Genomic DNA, 21,510 nt, shown 5'->3' with positions numbered 1-21,510 from the left:
TCAAAATGGCAATCAGTATCTTTGTAATGTTTCTCCTTAACGGTGCTGTCTGATGCAAAGGTGGGCAGTTTGGGTGTTTTAAAGTGTATTTGTCATAAAAGGTGCCGTCTTGGAGACAGAAGCCCTCTGTTCACTCTCCACAGAAGAGGTTCAGTATAGGCAGTGGCAAGGCATGGTTCTCCACTCTGCCGCCACTGTGCGTCAGGAGCATTCTTGAGGGATTGCTGTAAGGAGATGAGGGTAAATTCATTCTCCAGCCCATTCAGTTCTGGCCATTTCTGCTGGGAATGCCAAAAGGAATGACGATGCACTGGTTTTGTGATGTGCACACTTGCCCAATAAGAACTGAACTAAGATTGCATAGGCCACCCTGAAGAGCCTTAATGATGTACTGGCTAGATTAGATTTCAGTGAAGCTGCGTCCACTCCTGAATTTTGGTCTGCAGGTTTTTATTGCGTGATCATGTTACACACTGGATAGTGGGAGCATACTACTGGGCAAATATTTTGCTTAAAAATCTGCATTGACACAAAGGTAAAATATATTTCATATGCTTAAAGCCAAAACTTTCAGATTTAGGTTCCTAAAGTTCAGCACCAGGAAATGGCTCAATTTTTTTTCAGACGTGCTGAGTATCTACAGCTCTGACTTCAGTAGGAACTGCAGGTGCTCAGTACCTTTTGAAAATCAGGCTGCTTAAGGCCTTGTCTGGTTTAGGAAAAGTGGGTACAGTTATGTTGGGCTTAGCTAACCCATTTCCTAATATAGATGCATGTTAATGCCTTTGGCTCAATTTCAGCAGGTCAGGTTACTAAGCTAAAAGTGTTACTGTGCATCTACAGTGTGTATAGGGGGAGGGGAGTGGCAGCTGAGTTTGTCAGGCTTAGCAAGCTCATAGCCGCTAAGTCAGACCTAGACTTAACCTTTTCTCTCTAGACAAAGCTTATTTAGGGGCCAGTCTTTAGCCAACTAGGTTAAAAAAAATCATTGGCCTAATTCTACAAAACAATCAGACTGTTCAGCTATCTAGCAAAATGAGCATGACAGTTTGCCAGCCTAGTTTGAAAACCTACTCATCCAGATTTACCATATAGATAATATTTTTAAAAATCCCATTACAAATATTACTTGCAACTTTGCATGCTATATATCCCCCTTTCCTCTTGTTTTGTTTTTAAATTCCTGACTTTTTGCCATGCGTCACATATCAGAAGTTTGCAGGGGGATGATGACTAATGCTACTCAGTTTTTTGTAACAGAATGCAAAATGCTGATCATGGGAATTTGACAAATGGAAGGTCATGTGCATGGGAAAGAATCATTTGAACTACCTATGTATATTGCTGGGTTCTAAATTAGCTATGACTAGTCAAAAACGACCTATTTGTCATTGTGGGCAACTCAATATAAATCTCTGCTCACTGTGCAGCAGCCGTCAAAAAAGTAAAGAGTAAACGGATGTTGCCAGTTCTTATGATTGTATCAGAAGACTCATGATATTAAGTGTCTCTCCAAAAGTCTTGCCTCCTTGTCATTTTATTAGTTGAAAATCTCAACTTCCATTTGAAAAAAAAAAAGTTTCTAGCCATCATGGTGTGACGAATATGAACCCTAAAGGCTCAAAAACCCAAAAATCCTGAATTTATTATTTGTTTAAAATCTCATGATACTTACATCAGTCTCATATTTTTATTTTATTTTATTTTTAAGCTCAACTCTTTTTTTTTTTTTTTTTAATTTGGACACTTGGGGTTGGCAATACTACAAATGTTAAGATGTGCAAATAACAGAATAGAAAATAATACAGAGAACATTATGCCACTATATCAATGTATTCTCACCTGGATTCTGATTACCCTATCAGAGAAAAGATAGAGCTAAAATAGGAGAGGGAGGAGATGTCTGGAGAGCAAAGACAAAATTGATCAAAAGTATGGAAACTTTTAAGGAGAGATTGGAAAGATAGGAACTACTAAAAAAGGAGGGATCTAAGATGTAACATGATAGAGGTATAGAAAATAAAAAATGGTATCGTCTGGGTGTATCACGTCCTACTATTTATTCTTTTGCATAATACAAGAACAGGGGGACGCTCACTGAAAATGAAAGGCAACATTTAAAACTGGTAAGATTTTTTTCTTTTTTTAATGCAAGCCACAGTTAACCCGAAGAAGTCATTACCACAAGATATCATTGAGGACAAGAGCATAGCAGGATTCAGAAAAAGATTAGAAATGTTCTAAGAGAAAACATAGGAATTACAATGCCAGATTAAACCAGTGGTTTCTCTAATCCAATATTTATTTCTGACAATGGCCTCTACTAGCTGCGTTAGAGGAAGATGCAAGAAACTCTGCAATGAGCAGTTGTGGTATAACCTACCCATATAGAAAGCTTCTTAATCTTCATTGTTTTATGGGGGGTTTTTTTGTCCAGAAACACACAAACCTTCGGGCTTCAGGGATAAACAAGTGACTGACAGCTAGAAAAAAAATCTTGTATTGCAGGTTATTTCACAATTGGCCATTACAATGTTTCTTGCACCTTCCTGTGAAGTATCTGGTTTTGGCCACTGTGAGAGACAGGACACCAGATTAGATGGACTACTCATCCGATCTTCAAAAAGAACAAGGAGTCCTTGTGGCACCTTAGAGACTAACACATTTATTTGGGCATAAGCTTTCGTGGGCTAGAACCCACTTCATCAGATGCATGGAATGGAAAATACAGGAGCAGGTATGAATACATGAAAAGATGGGAGTTGTCCTACCAAGTGTGAGGTCAGTCTAACGAGACAATTCAATTAACAGTAGCATACCAAGGGAGGAAAAATAACTTTTGTAGTGGTAATGAGAGTGGCCCATTTCAAACAGTTGACAAGAAGGTGTGAGTAACAGTAGTGGAAAATTAGTATGGAGGAGATTAGGTTTAGGTTTTGTAATGATCCAACCACTCCCAGTCTTTATTCAGGCCTAATTTGATGGTGTCTAGTTTTCAAATTAATTCAAGTTTTACTGTTAATTGAATTGTCTCATTAGACTGACCTCACTCTTGATAAGACAACTCCCATCTTTTCATGTATTTATACCTGCTCTTGTATTTTCCACTCCATGCATTTGATGAAGTGGGTTCTAGCCCACGAAAGCTTATGCCCAAATACATTTTTTAGTTTCTAAGGTGCCACAAGGACTCCTCGTTTTTGCTGATACAGACTAACACGGCTACCCCTCTGTAGTCTGATCTGGTGTGGCAATTCCTGTGTCCTAGTCATTTTTAACTTGAAACAATATCTGAGTTTAATGAAGAGGGGAAGCTGACTAGGCCTAGTCTGTGTCCTTTTGGAAGTTTGACTCAGTTTGACACTGCAACAAAATAAAACTGAGTAGGATTAGTCAGTTTCCCTTTGGAACATTTTAATAGCAACGTGAAATTAACAACACGTAATAGCACATCATTGCTTGTGTGCATACAGCTGAGTGGTAGGGTGACTAGCAAGAAGCATCAGTAAATTGTATTGACCCCCAACCCGCTCTGAAAGGGGAATGGACTAGATCAATTTATAACCCTCTTCCACCTTTAATTTTTGTTGTTCTTATCTGTGAGATAAGGACTGCAAATGGACCTGTCTCAGTGCTGACTTTGATTTGCAGCACTCCATTCATTCTCTGATTTTTTAAAAAAGTACATGTGTTTTAAGAATGCCATTTATAGTGTAACACTTCTTGGCAATCACCAGAGGGAAATGTTCATCTGCTGTTCCCCAGAGTGCTTATAATGTAAAGTTAAAGTTGGTTGACACAGAGAGTAGCCAGCCAGCAGGTGTTAGCTGTTTGCCAGCACCAGAAAGGGAAAGAACACAGTGTACCTGATACGCAGTTACTTTTCTCAGGTGACCCTTAGGTTATGTCTACGCTACAGCAGCACAGCTATAGTCTTTCCATCGCTGTAGATAATCCACCCTTGTGAGAGAAAGTAGCTAAGTTGATGGAAGAATTTTTCTGTCAACCTCGCTGTGTCTATACCATGGCTTAGGCCGACATAACTACATTGCACAGGGGTATGAATTTTTCACACCCTTGAACGACGTAGCTAGATCAACCTAAATTTTAGGTGTAAACCAGGCTTCCGTGTGATTATTTTTAGGACTGAGAAGCTTAAAAATCATACACTTCCGTGTTTAGCTGAAAAGGGCAATCTAGAAATAAGCAGAATCATAGACATCATAAATGGAAAAATACCAATAGTTCAAACTCCAATTTCTTGAAACATAACTAAGATACATTCTTTTGCACATTAAAAAAATCAAACCTTACTGATCCCCAGTCTTTGATAAGGGTGGCTGTCATCTTATGCTCCCAGAAGGATGGAGTGAGAAAAGCCATTTGAGTGTCATGTAATAATGTCCATTAATTTTGTGCAGCACTTAAATACCATGACCGTAGGCACTACCATAAAAATCTAACAGATATATTGAGTTTGATGTACTCGTTCAGACTTTTACAAGATAGTTGAATTGCTTATAAACTCTGAATTGAATTTCAGAACTCAAGCAGAAGTCCTACGTTTATATTTTGACTTTTTTATCCCACTGAAATCAATTGGAGCTGCTGGGCACCCAGCGCTGTTGGAAAAACAGGCCATTTGTTCTCGGATGTGGGAACTTCAGAATTCATTTTTGAAAATTTTGATGACAGAATTTTTAGGTGCTCTTACTATACTAATGATAGCACATAGAGTCAGACCTTTTTATGTAGTCAGTATGCTTTGAAATGATAGAAGAAAGAAGAATCTAGAATAAGAAAACCTATGGCAACAAAATTCTACTTTTACACAGAGCCCACCTCAAATTGCATTGACAAGAAGTAAAAAATGCCCACTGTAAGCCAGCCTCTGTGCGGTTCAGGCAACGCACAGTTCAAGTACTATGGTTAAGATTTTCAAAGCAGCCCAGGGGATTTAAATTTTCCATTAAAACTTGTGGAAGATTTGTGTCCCGATCCCCTGCACTCTCTTGAGAATCTAAACACATATCTTTAAGAAGTGACTGCCTATTAATAGTACTTCTTGTTGGACTAGAAGCTCAGGAGACCTGCTATTCCTTATAAAACCAAATATCAAATCAGTGTTTGCTTTTTGTAGGCGTACAATAGTAAAACATAACTTTATGGCATCCAGTTAATTGTTTCAACTCTGTTCCCTGAAACCACCAGATCCATATTCACTGCTGCTAACACTACATTTCTTTTGCTTTCGCACTCCATGTCAGGATTCATAGGTGTGCTATAGAAATATTTGACAGCACATTTTTGCATGCCTTTTTTCTCTGCTAAGAAATCCGTGCAATGTGGATCTACAGTCATGAGACCATATTTACAACTAATGTTCTTGAGTGGGTCAGGAAAGATTGTCCGAGTTTCCCTGTTCAAAACAAGAAATATTGCAAACATTTTCCAATGGCAAATAAGGCAGCCATTGCCCATGGCAATATTATCACGTGTATTCCCTTACATTCCAATTCAGTTTTTTAAAAAAGAGTTTGCCATATATATTTCCCCAGTGTAGACGTCCTTTTACTGTTCAGTGCTCTTGCGAATTATGCAGGATAAGGGGCCTTCCTTTATGCAAACTGATCCAGTTTTGTTGAAAGTTCGTAACTTTCGGAGACTTAGGTAGGCTTGTACTAAAGCACAGAGCTGAGAATCATGAAATCTTGGCTCTCTTCCCAGCTCTGAGTTGGACTTCTTGTGTGGCTCGGAGCAAGTCATTTTACTCTCTCCATTTGACAGGGATGAGACTAAATACATCATGAATCTCCGAGTGTTTTACAGCCACTGGATGGATAGTGCTAGAGAAATGAAAAACATGATTAGAATTAAGCATCTGGCCAATGTAACTCATGAAAAGTGTTTGAAAGTAAAGTTTGTATTTGGAAATAATATTTTTGAGCCAATGACTGGTGGCGGGCATCTTGCTGAAAAGCAACATTTATCACATAGTCATTCTGGGAACCCAACCCAAGAGACTGTAAGGGCCACATTTTTCAAGGTCCCTGCGCATGAATTGCAGTTATAGATCAACCAGTAGTTGTGTGCAAGTCAGGGCTGTACATGTGCGTAGCTACAATAATAAAGATTTGTGCGTCTGCAAATCCCCACGTTGTACGAGTGCGTCAAGACTTTGTGGTAGGAGCTTTTCTTTGGATTGCTAAACTGATATAAAAGCAACATGCAAAGTGGTTTTATAGTCCCATGTTTCAGGCTTCCATTTTGTAGGAGCCACAAATGGTGTCCCTTTTCAGGGAGATGACTGCAGCTGTGTCAGTTCATTCCTACGTTGTACTGCTTGTACTTAAATGCATGCTTGATTAAGAGAATTGTTGAATATGTCTAAAACCACTCTTTTCTAACAGGGGTATTTTGTATGCACAGATAAGCTGATGACTGTTCTCCCTAGCGTTAGCAGAGGGAATATCATTCAGAGCAATAAAACATTCATAGCCAGGGGATCTCAAACTTTCATAGTGTGGACCACCACCTAACAGAGAGCATCTCGTAGACCTAACACCTCCCCTAGCATTTGTGGTCATACAGACCATCTGGCTACCCACATGGTCCTTTTCATCCCCTGTGCTCCTGGACATATTACCTGGCACATTCTTTTCTCATGCTCCCCCGGATGTTCCTTTCCTGTTGCTGAATGGCAGCTGCAGTTCCACTGGTGACTCCAATCCCCAAGGGCCGTTTCCACCTACTACCTTTGTGAGAGCACCCCTTAATGGAGACATTAAAACTTGCTCTAGTTCTTTGCTTCAGTCTCCTCACTGGGATCTTCAAGGACCTGCCAATTCAGTGCTTGGTTGTGTTTCCTCCTCTCTTCTTCCCAAACATCCCTCCTAACTGCACTTGTTATATCCACTTCCATGCTCCCCTTTAAGGGCTTGTTGACACAAGAAGGGTTTAAACAGAGGTGTGAATTTGAGCCCATTTATTTAAACCAATGTACACCCCTCTGTGGACACTCTCACTTCATTTTAAGAGGGGCATTTTTTGGTTTAGTCTAAGAATTTATCTACGCTTGAAAATTAATTTGGATTAAGTGTGAATTTCAAGCACAGTCTACTTTGGATTAAGCTAAATGAGAATAAGATTCTCTGGGACAAGAGTGTCCACACATGGAACAGCTACTGTGCTTTAAATTCGCGCCATACCTTGATCCAAATTTACTTTCAAGTGCAGGCCACCTCACGTCAACGAGGGTTAAACTAAACCAGAACAAACCACCCGTAAACTGGAAAAAAAGCATTCACAGAGGGGTTTGCCCCAGTTTAACTAAATCAGTTTAAAAACCAATTTAAGGTAAACTAGTGCAACTTTTCTTGACAAGGCCTCACTGCCTTCCTCTTTTCATGTGTCTAGCCACTTCCTCATCATCCTTCAAATCTCCTTCAAAATGCACTTCTTTTGCCAAGCCTTCCCACACTGACGGTGAAATTCATCCCTGTGCAGAGGGCTAGCATAGGACCTGTGTACTACTTCAGTCCTATTTAAGGGCCTGTTCCCATCCCTTTCCTTTCAGACTGTTTCCAGTCCATCTGAACTGGACTCTAAGCCCTCAGGGCAGAATCTTTGCTGTCTCTTTATTTTTATAAGGTCCAGGCACACTTCTGGTTTTCTATAACTAATACCTTGAAAGTCCACTAGAGCCGCAGTTTTGTGGGTGAGATGGTTTAGGTAGCTTTGCAATAGTCCTTTGAAAACATAACCAGGCTCTATGTGATTTCTTGCTTTAATATATCACAGTTCAGTGAATGGACCTTTGTTTCATCATCTTGCATTGGATGTAAATATGTGAACATCAACAGCCCCTGATATGTCTTATCTTATTGCCCTTATATAAATCCATGGTACGCCCACATCTTGAATACTGCAGACAGGTGTGGTCCTCTCATCTCAAAAAAGATATACGGTCATTAGAAAACGTTCCGAGAAGGGCAACTAAAATGATTAGGGGTTTGGAATGGGTCCCATATGAGGAGGGATTAAAGAGGCTAGGATTTTTCAGCTTGGAAAAGAGGAGACTAAGGAGAGATATGATAGAGGTATATAAAATCATGAGTGGTGTGGAGAAAGTGTTGTTCCCATAATATAAGAACTAGGGGCCACCAAATGAAATGAATGGGCAGCAGGTTTAAAACAAATAAAAGGAAGTTCTTCTTCACGCAGCACACAGTCAACCTGTGGAACTCCTTACCTGAGGAGGTTGTGAAGGCTAGGACTATAACAGAGTTTAAAAGAGAACTGGATAAATTCATGGAGGTTAAGTCCATTAATGGCTGTTAGCCACAATGGGTAAGGAATGGTGTCCCTAGCCTCTGTTTGTCAGAGGATGGAGATGAATGGCAGGAGAGAGATCACTTGATCATTACCTGTTAGGTTCACTCCCTCTGGGACACCTGGCATTGGCCACTGTTGGTAGACAGGATACTGGGCTGGATGGACCTTTGGTCTGACCCAGTATGGCTGTTCTTATGTCTCTTAAGTAAAGAAATGAAAATCTTTCTCCTTCTAGTTACTGACTGCTCCTCTCTTTAACCTTTGATTTTAGGTGGTACATTGGATGAGGCGATGAGAAAAGATCTTTTCACAGACACCTTCTGTAAAGTGTGTGGGGCTGTGCTGCAGTTTGAGTCACAAAGAATTTCACATTATGAGGTAAGCCATAAGCATATGTCAGTATCCTCCTACATAATCACAGAATATCAGGGTTGAAAGGGACCTCAGAGGTCATCTAGTCCAACCCCTTGCTCAAAGCAGGGCCAATCCCCAGACAGATTTTTGCCCCAGATCCCTAAATGTTTTAGCCAGCCTCGAACTTGTGTTTAGCAACATCTCGTTCTCTTTGGTGGCATTGTATGGACAGCCTGGGATTGCCCCTCTGAAGCCCTGGCATCCGTTTGGATAGTATCAGCTCAGAGCAGGCAAATGACATGTTGGCCAGCAGGTGACTACTGTATCCTGGAACCTATGTGAATCTGTGATTTACCAGCATAGGGTGTGGTGTGAGATGGCACCTCAGAATTAGCAGTAAATTTGTCCAATGGCCTGTGATGGGATATTACATGGGGTGGGATCTGAGTTACAACAGAGAATTCTTTCCTGGGTGTCTGGCTGGTGAGTCTTGCCCACATGCTCAGGGTTTAGCTGATCACCATATTTGGGGTCGGGAAGGAATTTTCCTCCAGGGCAGATTGGCAGAGGCCCTGGGGGGTTTTTGCCTTGCTCTGCAGCGTGGGGCATGGGTCACTTGCTGAAAGATTCTCTGCACCTTGAAGTCTTTAAACCATAATTTGAGGACTTCAATGGCTCAGACATAGGTTTGATACAGGACTGGGTGGGTGAGATTCTGTGGCCTGCGTTGTGCAGGAGGTCAGACTAGATGATCATAATGGTCCCTTCTGACCTTAAAGTCTGATTCTATTAATTAAAAAGGAACTGAAAAACATAGGATCCTTCCTATTGTGAGGCAGAATGGCCTTGTGGTTAAGGCACAAGAGTGGGAAGCAGTGAGAGCCTGGTTCTCGTCTTCATTGTACAATAGACTTTCTCTGAGATCTTGTGTATGTTTCTTAGCCTGTCCAGCCTGTCCTGTCCCCATCTGTTATAGAGAGATGGAAGGGATGCTTGTTTCACTAAGGTGAGGATTAACTCATGACTGTAAAGATTGCTTTTAGATCCTTGAACAGAAACCCCTATAAAAGTACTACATATTAGCATTATTGATTAACTTAACTTCTGTACCTGGAAAGATAATGGAGCAAATCATTAAGCAATCAATTTGCAAGCATCTAGAAGAAAATAAGGTGATAAGTAACAGCATGAATTTGTCAAGAATAAATCGTGTCAAACCAACCTGATCGTTTTCTTTGACAGGGTAACAAGCCTTGTGGATAGGGGGGAAGCGGTAGATGTGGTATATCTTGACTTTAGTAAAGCTTTGGATACTGTCTCACATGACCCTCTCATAAACAAACTAGGGAAATGCAATGTAGATGGAGCTACTATAAGGTGGGTGCAAAACTGGTTGGAAAACCGCTCCCAGAGAGTAGTTATCAGTGGTTCACAGTCATGCTGGAAGGGCATAACGAGTGGGGTTCCGCAGGGATCAGTTCTGGGTCCAGTTCTGTTCAATATCTTCATCAGTGATTTAGATAATGGCATGGAGAGTACACTTATAAAGTTTGCGGACAATACCAAGCTGGGAGGGGTTGCAAGTGATTTGGAGGATAGAATTACAATTCAAAATGTTCTGGACAAACTGGAGAAATGGTCTGAAGTAAATAGGATGAAATTCAATAAGGACAAATGCAAAGTACTCAACTTAGGAAGGAACAATCAGTTGCACACATACAAAATAGGAAATGACTGCCTAGGAAAGAGTACTGCGGAAAGGGATCTGGGGGTCATAGTGGACTGTAAGCTAAATATGAGTCAACAGTGTAACACTGTTGCAAAAAAAGCAAACATAATTCCGGGATGTATTAGAAGGAGCGTTGTAAGCAAGACACAAGAAGTAATTCTTCCACTCTACTCTGCGCTGATTAGGCCTCAGCTGGAGTATTGTGTCCATTTCTGGGCGCCACATTTCAGGAGAGATGTGGACAAATTGGAGACAGTCCAGAGAAGAGCAACAAAAATGATTAAAGGTCTAGAAAACATGACCTATGAGGGAAGATTGAAAAATTGTGTCTGTTTAGTCTGGAGAAGAGAAGACTGAGAGGGGACATAAGTTTTCAAGTACATAAAAGGTTATTACAAGGAGGAGGGAGAAAAATTGTTCCTCTTAACCTCTGAGGATAGGACCAGAAGCAATGGGCTTAAATTGCAGCAAGAGCAATTTAGGTTGGACATTAGGAAAAACTTCCTGTCAGAGTGGTTAAGCACTGGAATAAATTGTCTAGGGAGGTTGTGGAATCTCCATCATTGGAGATTTTTAAGAGCAGGTTGGACAAACACCTGTCAGGGATGGCCTAGATAATACTTAGTCCTGCCATGAGTGCAGGGGACAGGACTAGGTGACCTCTCGAGGTCCCTTCCAGTGCTATGATTCTATGATTAATAAATATTATTACACAGTCTTTGTCCGGTTGTGATTCTCTTGCTATATCAATACAATCTGTAAGTGTGAAAGCAGCTTTTCATAGTTTCATAGAGTTTAAGGCCAGAAAGGACCATTAGATCATCTAGTCTGACGTCCTGTGTATCTGACCTCCTGTATAACACCGCCCATAAACCTTCCTTAAAATAATTCCTAGAGCAGATCTTTTAGAAAAACATCCGATCTTGATTTTAAAATTGCCAGTGGTGGATAATCCACCACAACTCTTGATAAATTGTTCCAATGGTTAATTACCCTCACTGTTAAAAATGTACGCCTTATTTCCAGTCTTAATTTGTCTAGCTTCAACTTCCAGCCAATGGATCATGTTATACTTTTCTCTGCTGGATTGAAGAGCAAATTGTCAAATATTTGTTCCCCATTTAGATGCTTCTAGACAGTGATCAAGTCACCCCTTAAACTTCTCTCTGTTAAGCTAAATATCATGAGCTCCTTGAGTCTATCACTGTAAGGCATGTTCTCTAATCCTTTAATCATTCTAATGGCTCTTCTCTGAACCCTCTACAATTTATCAATATCCTTCTTGAATTGTGAACGCCAGCAGCAGACACAATATTGCAGCAGTGCCAAATACAGAGGTAAAACAATGTCTCTGCTCCTACTTTAGGGTCCACTGTTTATGCATCCAAGGATCATGTCAGCCTTTTTGGCCACAGCATCACACTAGGAGCTCACATTCATCTGATTATCCACCATGATCCCCAAGTCTTTTTCAGAGTCACTGCTTCCCAGGATAGTCCCCCGTCCTATAAATATGGCCTACATTCTTTGTTCCTAGATGTATACATTTACATGTGTCAGATTAAAATGCATATTGTTTTCTTGCATCCAGTTTACCAAGCAATCTAGATTGTTCTGTCAGTGACCTGTCCTCTTCTTTATTCACCACTCCCCCAATCTTTGTAATCTCATCTAAAAAAGTTATCAAGTTAGTTTGGCAGTATATACTTTGCATAACACTATGTTGGTTGGCATTAATTAACCCTCTGGTAATTCTTTATTAATCAAGTCCGATATGAGCAGCTCCATTATCTTGCCAGGTATCAGTGTCAGACTGACCAGCCTGTAATTACCCAGGTTATCCGATTTTCCCTTTATAAACATTGACACAATATTTGCTTTCTTCGGGAACTTCTTCCTCAGTGTTCCAAGAATTATAGAAAATCAATACTAACAGTTCAGTGAGCTCCTCCTTTTAAAACTTTTAGATGCAAGGTATCTGAGCCTGCTGATTTAAAAATGTCTGACTTTAGAAGCTGTGTTTAACATCCTCCTGAGGTACTAGTGGAATGGAACAAGCGTTATCGTATGATATGACTACATGATCTGCTTTTTCCCAAATATGGAAACGAGATTTATTGGACATTTCAGCCTTTTCTGCATCATTATTGATAATTCTACAATTTCCATCTAGTAATGGACCAGTACATTTTTTTGGATTATCTGACTCTGAGCATGTGAACAAGACGTACCCTCCAAACATCTGAGAGGATTATCTGAACCACCTCAGAGCATCGGTGTCTTGTCTCCAGCTGTGGCCCATCCTTCATGCTTCAGAGGAAGGCAAAACAAAAAACAAACAAAAAGCCCCCAACCCAGAATACATCTGGCCAATTGTGATACAGGGATGAGGGGGAGGAGGATTCCTTCCTGACCCCTTCAGGTAACCAGCTGAAGCCTTGAAACATGAGATTTAGATTATAGTCATTGTCTTAATGCAGAGCTGCAAGTATTATGAGCATGCTGAGGGCAGTGCAGAGCTTCCTGTTCTCTCCGTGGACCATGAAGGAAGGGAATGAACAGGGGGATTCTCAGATTTTGACAAAGCAAATCTTAATTTCTGGGTAAATCAGCACATGGGTTCTTGTTAATGGATTATTTTTTCTCTTTCCAGGGCAAAAAGCATGCTCAGAAAGTTCGCCTTTATTTTCAAATGCACAGTGAACAAGATGATGGACAAGAACCTGGCAAACAGAAGAGACAAGATTATGTGAACTTTCAGGTAACGTTTCCTCTTCAGATCTCTGGCTAAGATGTTAAATGAGCTCTTCTCAGTTACAAGTGTTCAACAATGCTTGTCTTTGGTTTCAGGTGGATGGGAGTGGAGTAGTGGACAAAAACAAATATTGCAATCTTTGCAACATGATTTTTACTTCTCCAGTTGTTGCTCAGTCTCATTACCTGGGAAAAATACATGCCAAAAAGCTGAAGCAATTATCAGGAGACCAACCTCAAGTGCCTGCACAGAGCACTCAACCACAAACAGGTGAGAACTAAATGGGCTCCGTGTTCTACATGGTGCATGTATTTTATTGTCATGTCTCTGAAACAGATCAAATGAGGCATTGATCATCTTCCCAGCACTACTACTTATCTGTGCTTATAGAGTGTATTGAAGTGTGGCAGAAGGTATGACAACTCAAGATGCAGCCATCAAGTGAAAGAATGAAGATATTGTTGCTTAATCAGAGTCAGAAAATCCATAGCAAAGGTCTGGGAGTCAGGGACCCTGGAGTTATAATCCCTGCTCTTCTATTGACTGTGGCTGGAGGCAAATGTCTCCATTTCTCCATCTGTGAAATGCAAATAACAACACTTCTACTCTTGGGGTATTGTGAGGGTTGATTGCAGCCCTTAGCAGGCATTATACTAATTGCTAAATTAGTATTACTAATTATTAAGAAAATCAATCCAAGAACACACAACTGTGACTAGCACCTTGTGCAAGTCCTAGGGCTGAAACCTAAAGTATCTTTTGTGTTCTCCTGCCACCCACTCAGTATACCTGCAGGAGCTAGAAGAAGGTGACCTGGTGGTGAGAGAAGCTCACGTGCCTGGTGAGCCCATTCTCCTTTGTGAGATGAGAGAGCTTGAGGATTATGTTCTCTCTTGAACACTGTAGTCTGTAGGCCACAGGGCTGCTATTCTGCTCTCCCTTTTCGACGCCAATAGTTCAGTATTTATATTTACATGGTTCCAAAGAACTGTTCCACACTTTTGTTTGTTGTACTATTAACAGGTTCCACTGCTGGTCCTTCTACATCTCTCGCACTACAGCAGCCCTCAGCTGAGAAGCTCTCCCAGGATTCTAATGTTGAAGAGTCCACGTCATCCTCTAGCATTGCTTTGGATTTAAATGATCCAGACAAGTATTGCAAGCTCTGCTCAGCTCCCTTCAATAATCCATTGATGGCCCATCAACATTATGTTGGCAAGAAGCACAAAAGGAACGAAGCACGGAAGAAGATGATGGCAGAGATGGGAGAGGAAGCTGTTCCTGCGGAATCCAGTGCAAATGGTAAGTAAGTTATGGGGAATTATTCCAGGGTCTTCATTGATTGTAGCTGGATGTTTGATGGTGTCTGATTTGTGCAAGGAAATGAAGGCTCATTCCTCTGCTTTGGACTTAATTTGTTTTCTCCTTTCCCTTTGCGCTGTCTACTGCTAGATTTTATTGTCTCTGAACATCTTTGCTTTGGAAAATATTTCCTCATGGCACGGAGGTCCAGATCCAGTTCTCATTGAACTTGGCAGCAAAACTCTCATTAACTTTAATGGGAGCTGGATCTGGCCCTATGTGAGTGAACTTCCAGCCCTTCCTATACTAGAACGCAAGAACTGGTTCTGACTCCTTATTCAAATGTTGCCATTTATATATTTCAGATCTCATTAGATGTATCAGGCGGTTGATCATAAATAAACTTGAGGAATACACTTTGATGCCAAACAATAGCCTGTTGGGGTTGGGTGTGTTTGCTGAATTTGCCTGATAGATTAGGTTGTTAGCTTTCGAGGTGGGGCATTTATTTACTGATTTTGCTGTGTTTGGAAATATTGATGCTTCAGCTTCTAATGAGGGACGGAAATTATGTGACTTAGTAAAACACAAGGCTTTCCTCCTCAGACCTTACCATGTATTCACTTGAGGCTACATGTGTTACATCCATTATGTACCACGTTGACATTTCTCTAGGCATCATCCAGTATTCTCTACTCAGGAGATGCCCTTGTCTAAGCTAATACTACTGTATTTAGACTGGATGGTCCGGTTTATATTGTGAATGCTTATACTTTATACACACCATGTATTTACAATAATACTTCAATTTCCAGCACAGCCATCCTTCTTGTCAGCACTTAGGTACCAAGGTAATAGACACCCTAGAAATATCATAGAGAGATAATCATCAATGTCCATAAATAATAATCTCGTCATTTAGATCATGCCCATAATATACTGTATGCTTTAAGGTTTACTATCACAGACTCAAGTTCTCATGTAAGTGTAAGAAAACAAAATCTGTTCACTGCAAAAACTTTGCATCTGTCTGTAGAAGATTTTAGGAGGATGCCATCTCTATAAAATGGCAGTTGCAGAAGGGAATAGATCAAATGTGCTTTGCGTTTTGCTGTTTCTTTGCAATCTCTTTAACCTGCAGCTCTCTGTTCTTTCAGCAGTTGGAGTTGGTAACTACATATGTCCTATATGTAACATCACTCTTACGTCTATAGAAATGTACCAGTCCCACATGCAAGGAAATAAACATCAGATTAAGTAAGTCTTCTGTCACTGGGGCACCTTGCATTGGCCATTGTTGGAAGACAGGATACTGGGCTAGATGGACCTTTAGTCTGACCCAGTATAGCTGTTTTTGTGTTCCTACTGTATATCTCTGGCTGCACCACTGCACTGCTGATTCAAGTTTCTGTTAAAGAGTAGAAGGGGTGGAGGGGGTGCACATCTTGTGCAGCATCCTCTGGTGGCTGCTCTGTTAATTGGCTTTGATGTTGCACATTTATTCTTCTTACTTAAATAGATGCCATCAATGTAAAAATCACACTCAGATCAAAAATGCATCTACCATTGGGTGATAATATCGTCTCCTTCCCTTTCCCACTCCCCAGATCAGCTTATGGAGGGAAAAAAACACACACACACACACACATACACTCTCTCTCTCTCTCTCTCTTCCCCTCCTCCCCCGGATGTTCCTTGCCAGCGGAAAAGGCCTGCACAGTTTTGCCTTACTAAGTTTGCCACATGGAGGCAGTACCACGTACTTCAGTATGGAGCCTTCTGTGCTCAATCACCCTTGTTTACCATTGCCATGGCAATTTAGGACCTGATCCCCCCCAAAATGTTGAGAGCCCACAGCTCCCATTGACCTTCATGAAAGTTGCTGCATGCCCAACACCTGAACAACCTATATAAATAATATAGTAAAACTAGTTATTTACAATCCAGATAGAGAAAGTCTTTAAATCTCTGTGTCCCACTAGTTTAACAGTTTGTGGCTTTAATCTCTCTCTACATTCACGTATGGTATAATCCTTTACTATCTGGATTCTGTACCTCAGAAAGCCGGGAAGACAGAGGATCTTTTTTTTTTTCTTCCTTCCCCTCCCCCGCACCTTTTTTCCCTTTCCTTTCCTTTCCCATCTAGTCATTCCCCCAGTTACATCTTTTAAAAAAACAAGACAAAACTGCTGGTCTTAATAATAATACTTAGCACTTATGTAGTGCTTTTCAAGGCATCTTCTCCTCTTAGTTAATTACTTAGGTATACATGTACTATGTAACATTCCACATCTGAACCAGGAAGACATAAAAGTCTTTACCAGACATTCTACCATAGTTCAAAAAGGAAACAGGCCAAAAAGTAGATTAGTTTTAGTAACTAAGATTTTATATCTGTTTCTTGCAGAGAAACCATGGTTGTCAACCTCATAAAGAATTCAAAGAAAACATATGACTCCTTTCAAGATGAATTAGAAGATTACATTAAAGTGCAAAAAGCTAGAGGACTGGAACCAAAAACATATTTCAGAAAAGCAGAGGAGGAAGAGTTTGAAAACTACGAGTCAGAAGCAGTAAATGATTGTGATGATATTGTATCTTCCAATGTTACATTTGAACAAGGACAGCATTCCATCCTCGTCTCAGAAACATATATGTCATCACATGCTGTTGAAAACAGATCGCTGTGCTGGTCACCAGCTCATGAGAATAGGCTAAGACTAGAAAACATGGCTAAATGCCATGACAGCAAGGAATATTATTCAGAAATGCAAACATCTCAGGTGATCCCTTTCAAAGATGACAGCTATGGCCTATCATCTGCAGAATCCAGTGACTGCTACAAACGCATCTCTTCTGATAATAGCACCCGTTCCTATAGGAAAGGCCGAAAGCTTCGAAGGAAACATGAAGAAGGGGAAAGGCACATTGGGGAAGGAGAAGAGAAACACAACAAAGAAGCCACAAAGCAGAAGAAAAAGGAAAACAGTGAAGACACAGATTCTGGAAAGGACAGTGAAATGCAAAAGCGAAGAAAGATTGATATAGATTCAACTCACGAGAAAAAATCAAAGCACAGTAAAGACAAAAGAATTAAAGAAATACCCACTGAGAAGGAGAGTAGAAAGCACAAAAAGGATAAAAGGAAACCACAGCCTGATGGAAAAACAGAAGAAGAGATACTTTGGGATGAATCTATCCTGGGATTCTAATAGAGGTTTTGATTAACTTTATGAAGTTGGTATTTTTTGTAGTCTCTCTTAACCATGGTGTACTATGTTATGACTCAATAATTTTTGTCCCACTCTGTGGAAGCGAGAAAAAGCCTGACTTCTGAAACTATTGGGTAGTAGGTATGAATCAGCTTTTAATAATCTCATACACACAACAGTCATACAACAACATGAATTGAAGCCTATAATCTGTCCTGGAATGTGCTTCAAATATGGGTCAGTAGCTATAGCCTTCCTTTTGGAGTTTTATTACAATGAATTGTCTCTTCCAAATCATATTACTGGCATTAATATGGAGAATTTGATTATTCTTCCATTAGTATGCAGAATCTTGTAAAATAAATGACAAGTACATAGTGTTCCCAACCTCCCTGTTCCAGTTTCACTAAAGGCTTTTAAAGGGGAATGTGAAAAATATTTAGGTTTTTTGGGTTCCAATTATTTACAACTGTTATTTTTTTCACCCAGTTCTGAGTGAAAAGAGAGAGAGTCTATTAAACATGTAACTGATTCTCAGACATATGTTGTCCAGTATATTTTTCTCATAGCCGTGATCCAAATTTTTAGTTTAGGAAATACTGATAACGTACCATATGCAACATCAATTTCAGTTGGTAATTCCAGGCTGAGTAGTGTTTGCCAGTCTGATTCAAGATAATTTACTTAAAATCTGCAACTACCAGTGGTGGAATAGAGCTTGATTTGAAAAACAAACAAACAAACAATGCTTGAAAAATTCAACAACAACTTTGCGGGGTTTTTTTTAAGAAATAAAATTGTTTTAGCTCTTCATTCACAATATGAAACTAGATCCTTTTGATAGAGAACTAATGTAATATTTGGTGTCCTGTGGTACATGAAATGAGCAGGCGTTCTCAGGCTGCCTTTGTGCTACTCTCATGGGTAGTCTCAGGTCCTGGGTTCAATGGGCCATTGAGACTGGAACTACCTTTGCACCCCTACAGATGGTCCTTCTATGGCAGGGTTGAGTCTCACATTAGCAAAGGAGTGGGGGAGGGGCATGCACCGTGTCTGCCTATGGCAACGGTTTTCAATCTGTAGTCTGCAGACTCCCTATGCCTAAGATTTCCAAAGGGGTCCACACCTTCATTTGACATTTTTTTTAGGGGTCTGCACAACAACAAAAAAAGGTTGAAAACCACTGGCCTGTGATGTCTGGGGGTTTTTGGCTAAAGGAGGATAGGTGTTTCCTTTGCTGTCATTCTTTCACTTTTAGGAGTGTAAAATTGACTCTAAAATGCTGTTCTGCTCACCCAAAGAGTGATTGGTCTGTCATGTAAGTACTTCACATGCTACTTATCAAATGTTCTCATCCAGCATATGTGATATGGATCTCTATTTTATATGGAGATGTTATAATTTTCTAGCCATTCATATTATATAAATAATTAATGTGGTTCATATTTTTTCCAGATATTTGCCTCAATCGGTATTTATATGACAATCCATTTTTTAAACAATTACCAAGCCTATTTTAAAAAAAAACCAAAAACTTATTGTGTATTGCAAGTACATATTTACCATATATACTGTTTTTAACTGTCCACTATCATGCTTTTTTTCTTCCCTAGTTGCAAAAGCATCTCGATACTGTTAATAACTAAAGGAAAGTATGCCAATTTTAGGTTATGAATCTAATTGAAACCACAAAAGCATGGGAATTCGGAGGTGAGGCACAGACGAAGGCCCCGATTCTACAATCAGATCTGCACGGATGAGCAATGACATCTGCATGGAGACCTATTCAAGTCTGTGGCGCTCCAGGCAGGCTCAGGGCTCTGTCTGCACAGATCTGATTGCAGAATCGGGGACTTAATCTGTAACACATTCTTTTCTAAACTTGTATATGGCAAGGGTCTTTAGACAGACAGCTGCTGTATATCAGCCCAGTAAGATTGAGCTGTGGGAGATTTTCAGTCTTAACTTTGAACTTCATGGTTGCATTAGGACTGCTTGAATGTAGGTTCAATATGAGACAGGATAATCTAACAGTTAGAATGAGGGACTGGGAATCACAACTCCTGGATTCCATTCCCAGCTCTGCCACTGGCTTGCCACATGACCTTGTCTAAGTCACTTCACCTTGCACTTCAGTTTCTCCATCCGTAAATTAGGTATAATAATAATTACCTCTAAGAGAGGGGTTGTAAGCTATACTGTTTGTAAAGAGTGTGGTGGTCCTCAGCTGAAATGTGCTGTGTGAGTGCAACTAGTGTGTATCTTTAGGGTAGATTTTAGTATTTTCTGTGCCCACCTGTCTTTTCTACCTGGTATGTGGTATATTAAAATATCCATTGTGATATCCAATACAGATATGTTTGAAAAAGGCTATGACTAAATAGGACCTCTCTCCTGTACTTTCAAGAGCAGGAGAAAAGTCTGGTTGACTGTGAAATAGAATATGTAGCAGAATTATGTCATCTGAAAGCTGCACGGTGTACAATTTAAAGATAAATGTGAACTTCTGAATATACCTCATATGCCCCCAACTCAGCAAGGTACATTGTGACTATTCACATCTTACATTTAGTCATGCACTTAATCTACCTTGCTGAGTCAGGATCTAGGTCTTTAAAATCTCTCCTGAAAGCCTCCCCTGGCAGAATCTCTATAAAGTGAAGATTAAGAGGTCTTCTATTTTAAATGTAGTATATAGTCTGAATATAATGCCCTTCAACTAGCTCCTATAACTGTTTAGTTCAAACTTATTATATAAGCAGTACAATTTATTTATTTATTATTTCTGGATTAGTCTAATTGCATAGGGATATTACCATAGATATAAAAATATATCAGGTGAACAAATTTTCAGAATGTTTCAACTATCAGAATAAGACATTAATTTGACAGTAAAGCATTCCAAAAATTATTGTAAGTAACATTTGTGTTATTACTCATGTTGCTGTGGTAAAAATGCTTAGCGGCATTTAAAAAAAATGGGACCAAATTTCAGTGAAGTAGCTAAATGATGATTGTCAATTAGTTTAGGGATTTTTCTCTTATTTATTTTATGCTCTATTGCTTTTAGTAATACCTCTTTAGAATGGGGAGCTTATAATTCTAAACACCCTGAACCTCTGAATCATGAAATGGAGCCCACCATCTGTATTTGGATCTCTCTAAAAGTTAGTGACTTTTGGTTTAAAAAATGTGTTTATCCATCAGAGTACTGAGGCGAAAGCATCAAGCTGTGATTCAAGAGATCTCTGTTCTCTTCCCAACTGTTCCGCAGATTTTCTGTACGACGTCGGGCAACTCTCTTAATTTTTCCTTGCCTTGGTTTCCCCATTTGTAAAAATGGGCTGATGATAGTTTCATGGGGTTGTGAGGCTAAATCCATTAATTTTTGTGAGAAGTGCAGATACTATGGTTATAGGCTTATAAAAATGTCTATAAATAAAGATAGATATGTACAGTGATGTCCAAAAATGAGCATAAATGCCACATTTTTTTCCCTTTCTGCAGAAAGTCTTAAAAACAAACAGAACGATTCCTTCTAGAGAAGGTTCAACCTATAGCAAAAAGAAAAATGAACTCACTTTGTCAGTCACTCTTGTCAGATCAAAAGTTGGGTCGAAATGCCATCTGATAAATTTTCAATAAATGCAGAAGTGTCTTCATTTCTGAGAGCTACAGGAAAAGCACATAACCAGCTTTGCTGTTGTTCCATGCACGACGAGCTGCACGTGATAAATTGGAGCAGCAAGTTAGGCCTAAATTCTCGACTTGTGATTTTGGAGTGTCAAACTTTTAGACCTCTTAAAAGGCCCTGATTTTCAGAG

At 39.9% G+C, this 21,510-nt stretch overlaps 1 protein-coding gene across 2 annotated transcripts in view; it reads left to right on the top strand.

Annotated features, from left to right (window-relative positions):
• The window catches only part of KRCC1 (lysine rich coiled-coil 1), a 38,047-nt gene extending 18,587 nt beyond the window's left edge, over positions 1–19,460 (top strand). The window contains exons 2-7 of one of the 2 annotated variants that reach the window (XM_045019742.1): positions 8,606–8,712; positions 13,071–13,178; positions 13,268–13,442; positions 14,196–14,474; positions 15,632–15,731; positions 16,882–19,460. In XM_045019742.1, the coding sequence (XP_044875677.1) occupies positions 8,606–8,712; positions 13,071–13,178; positions 13,268–13,442; positions 14,196–14,474; positions 15,632–15,731; positions 16,882–17,686 (1,574 nt within the window). In that variant the 3' untranslated portion in view covers positions 17,687–19,460. Of the gene's footprint in view, positions 1–8,605; positions 8,713–8,878; positions 9,002–13,070; positions 13,179–13,267; positions 13,443–14,195; positions 14,475–15,631; positions 15,732–16,881 lie in introns of those variants that run through there. The other variant, XM_045019743.1, reaches the window with a different exon arrangement.
• Positions 19,461–21,510: the final 2,050 nt, after the last annotated feature.

This window comes from Mauremys mutica, chromosome 5 (genome assembly GCF_020497125.1).
Source record: "Mauremys mutica isolate MM-2020 ecotype Southern chromosome 5, ASM2049712v1, whole genome shotgun sequence".
Lineage (NCBI taxonomy): Eukaryota > Metazoa > Chordata > Testudines > Geoemydidae > Mauremys > Mauremys mutica.
Note: the sequence above shows the minus strand (reverse complement) of the source record. Positions and strands in the feature narration are given on the sequence as shown.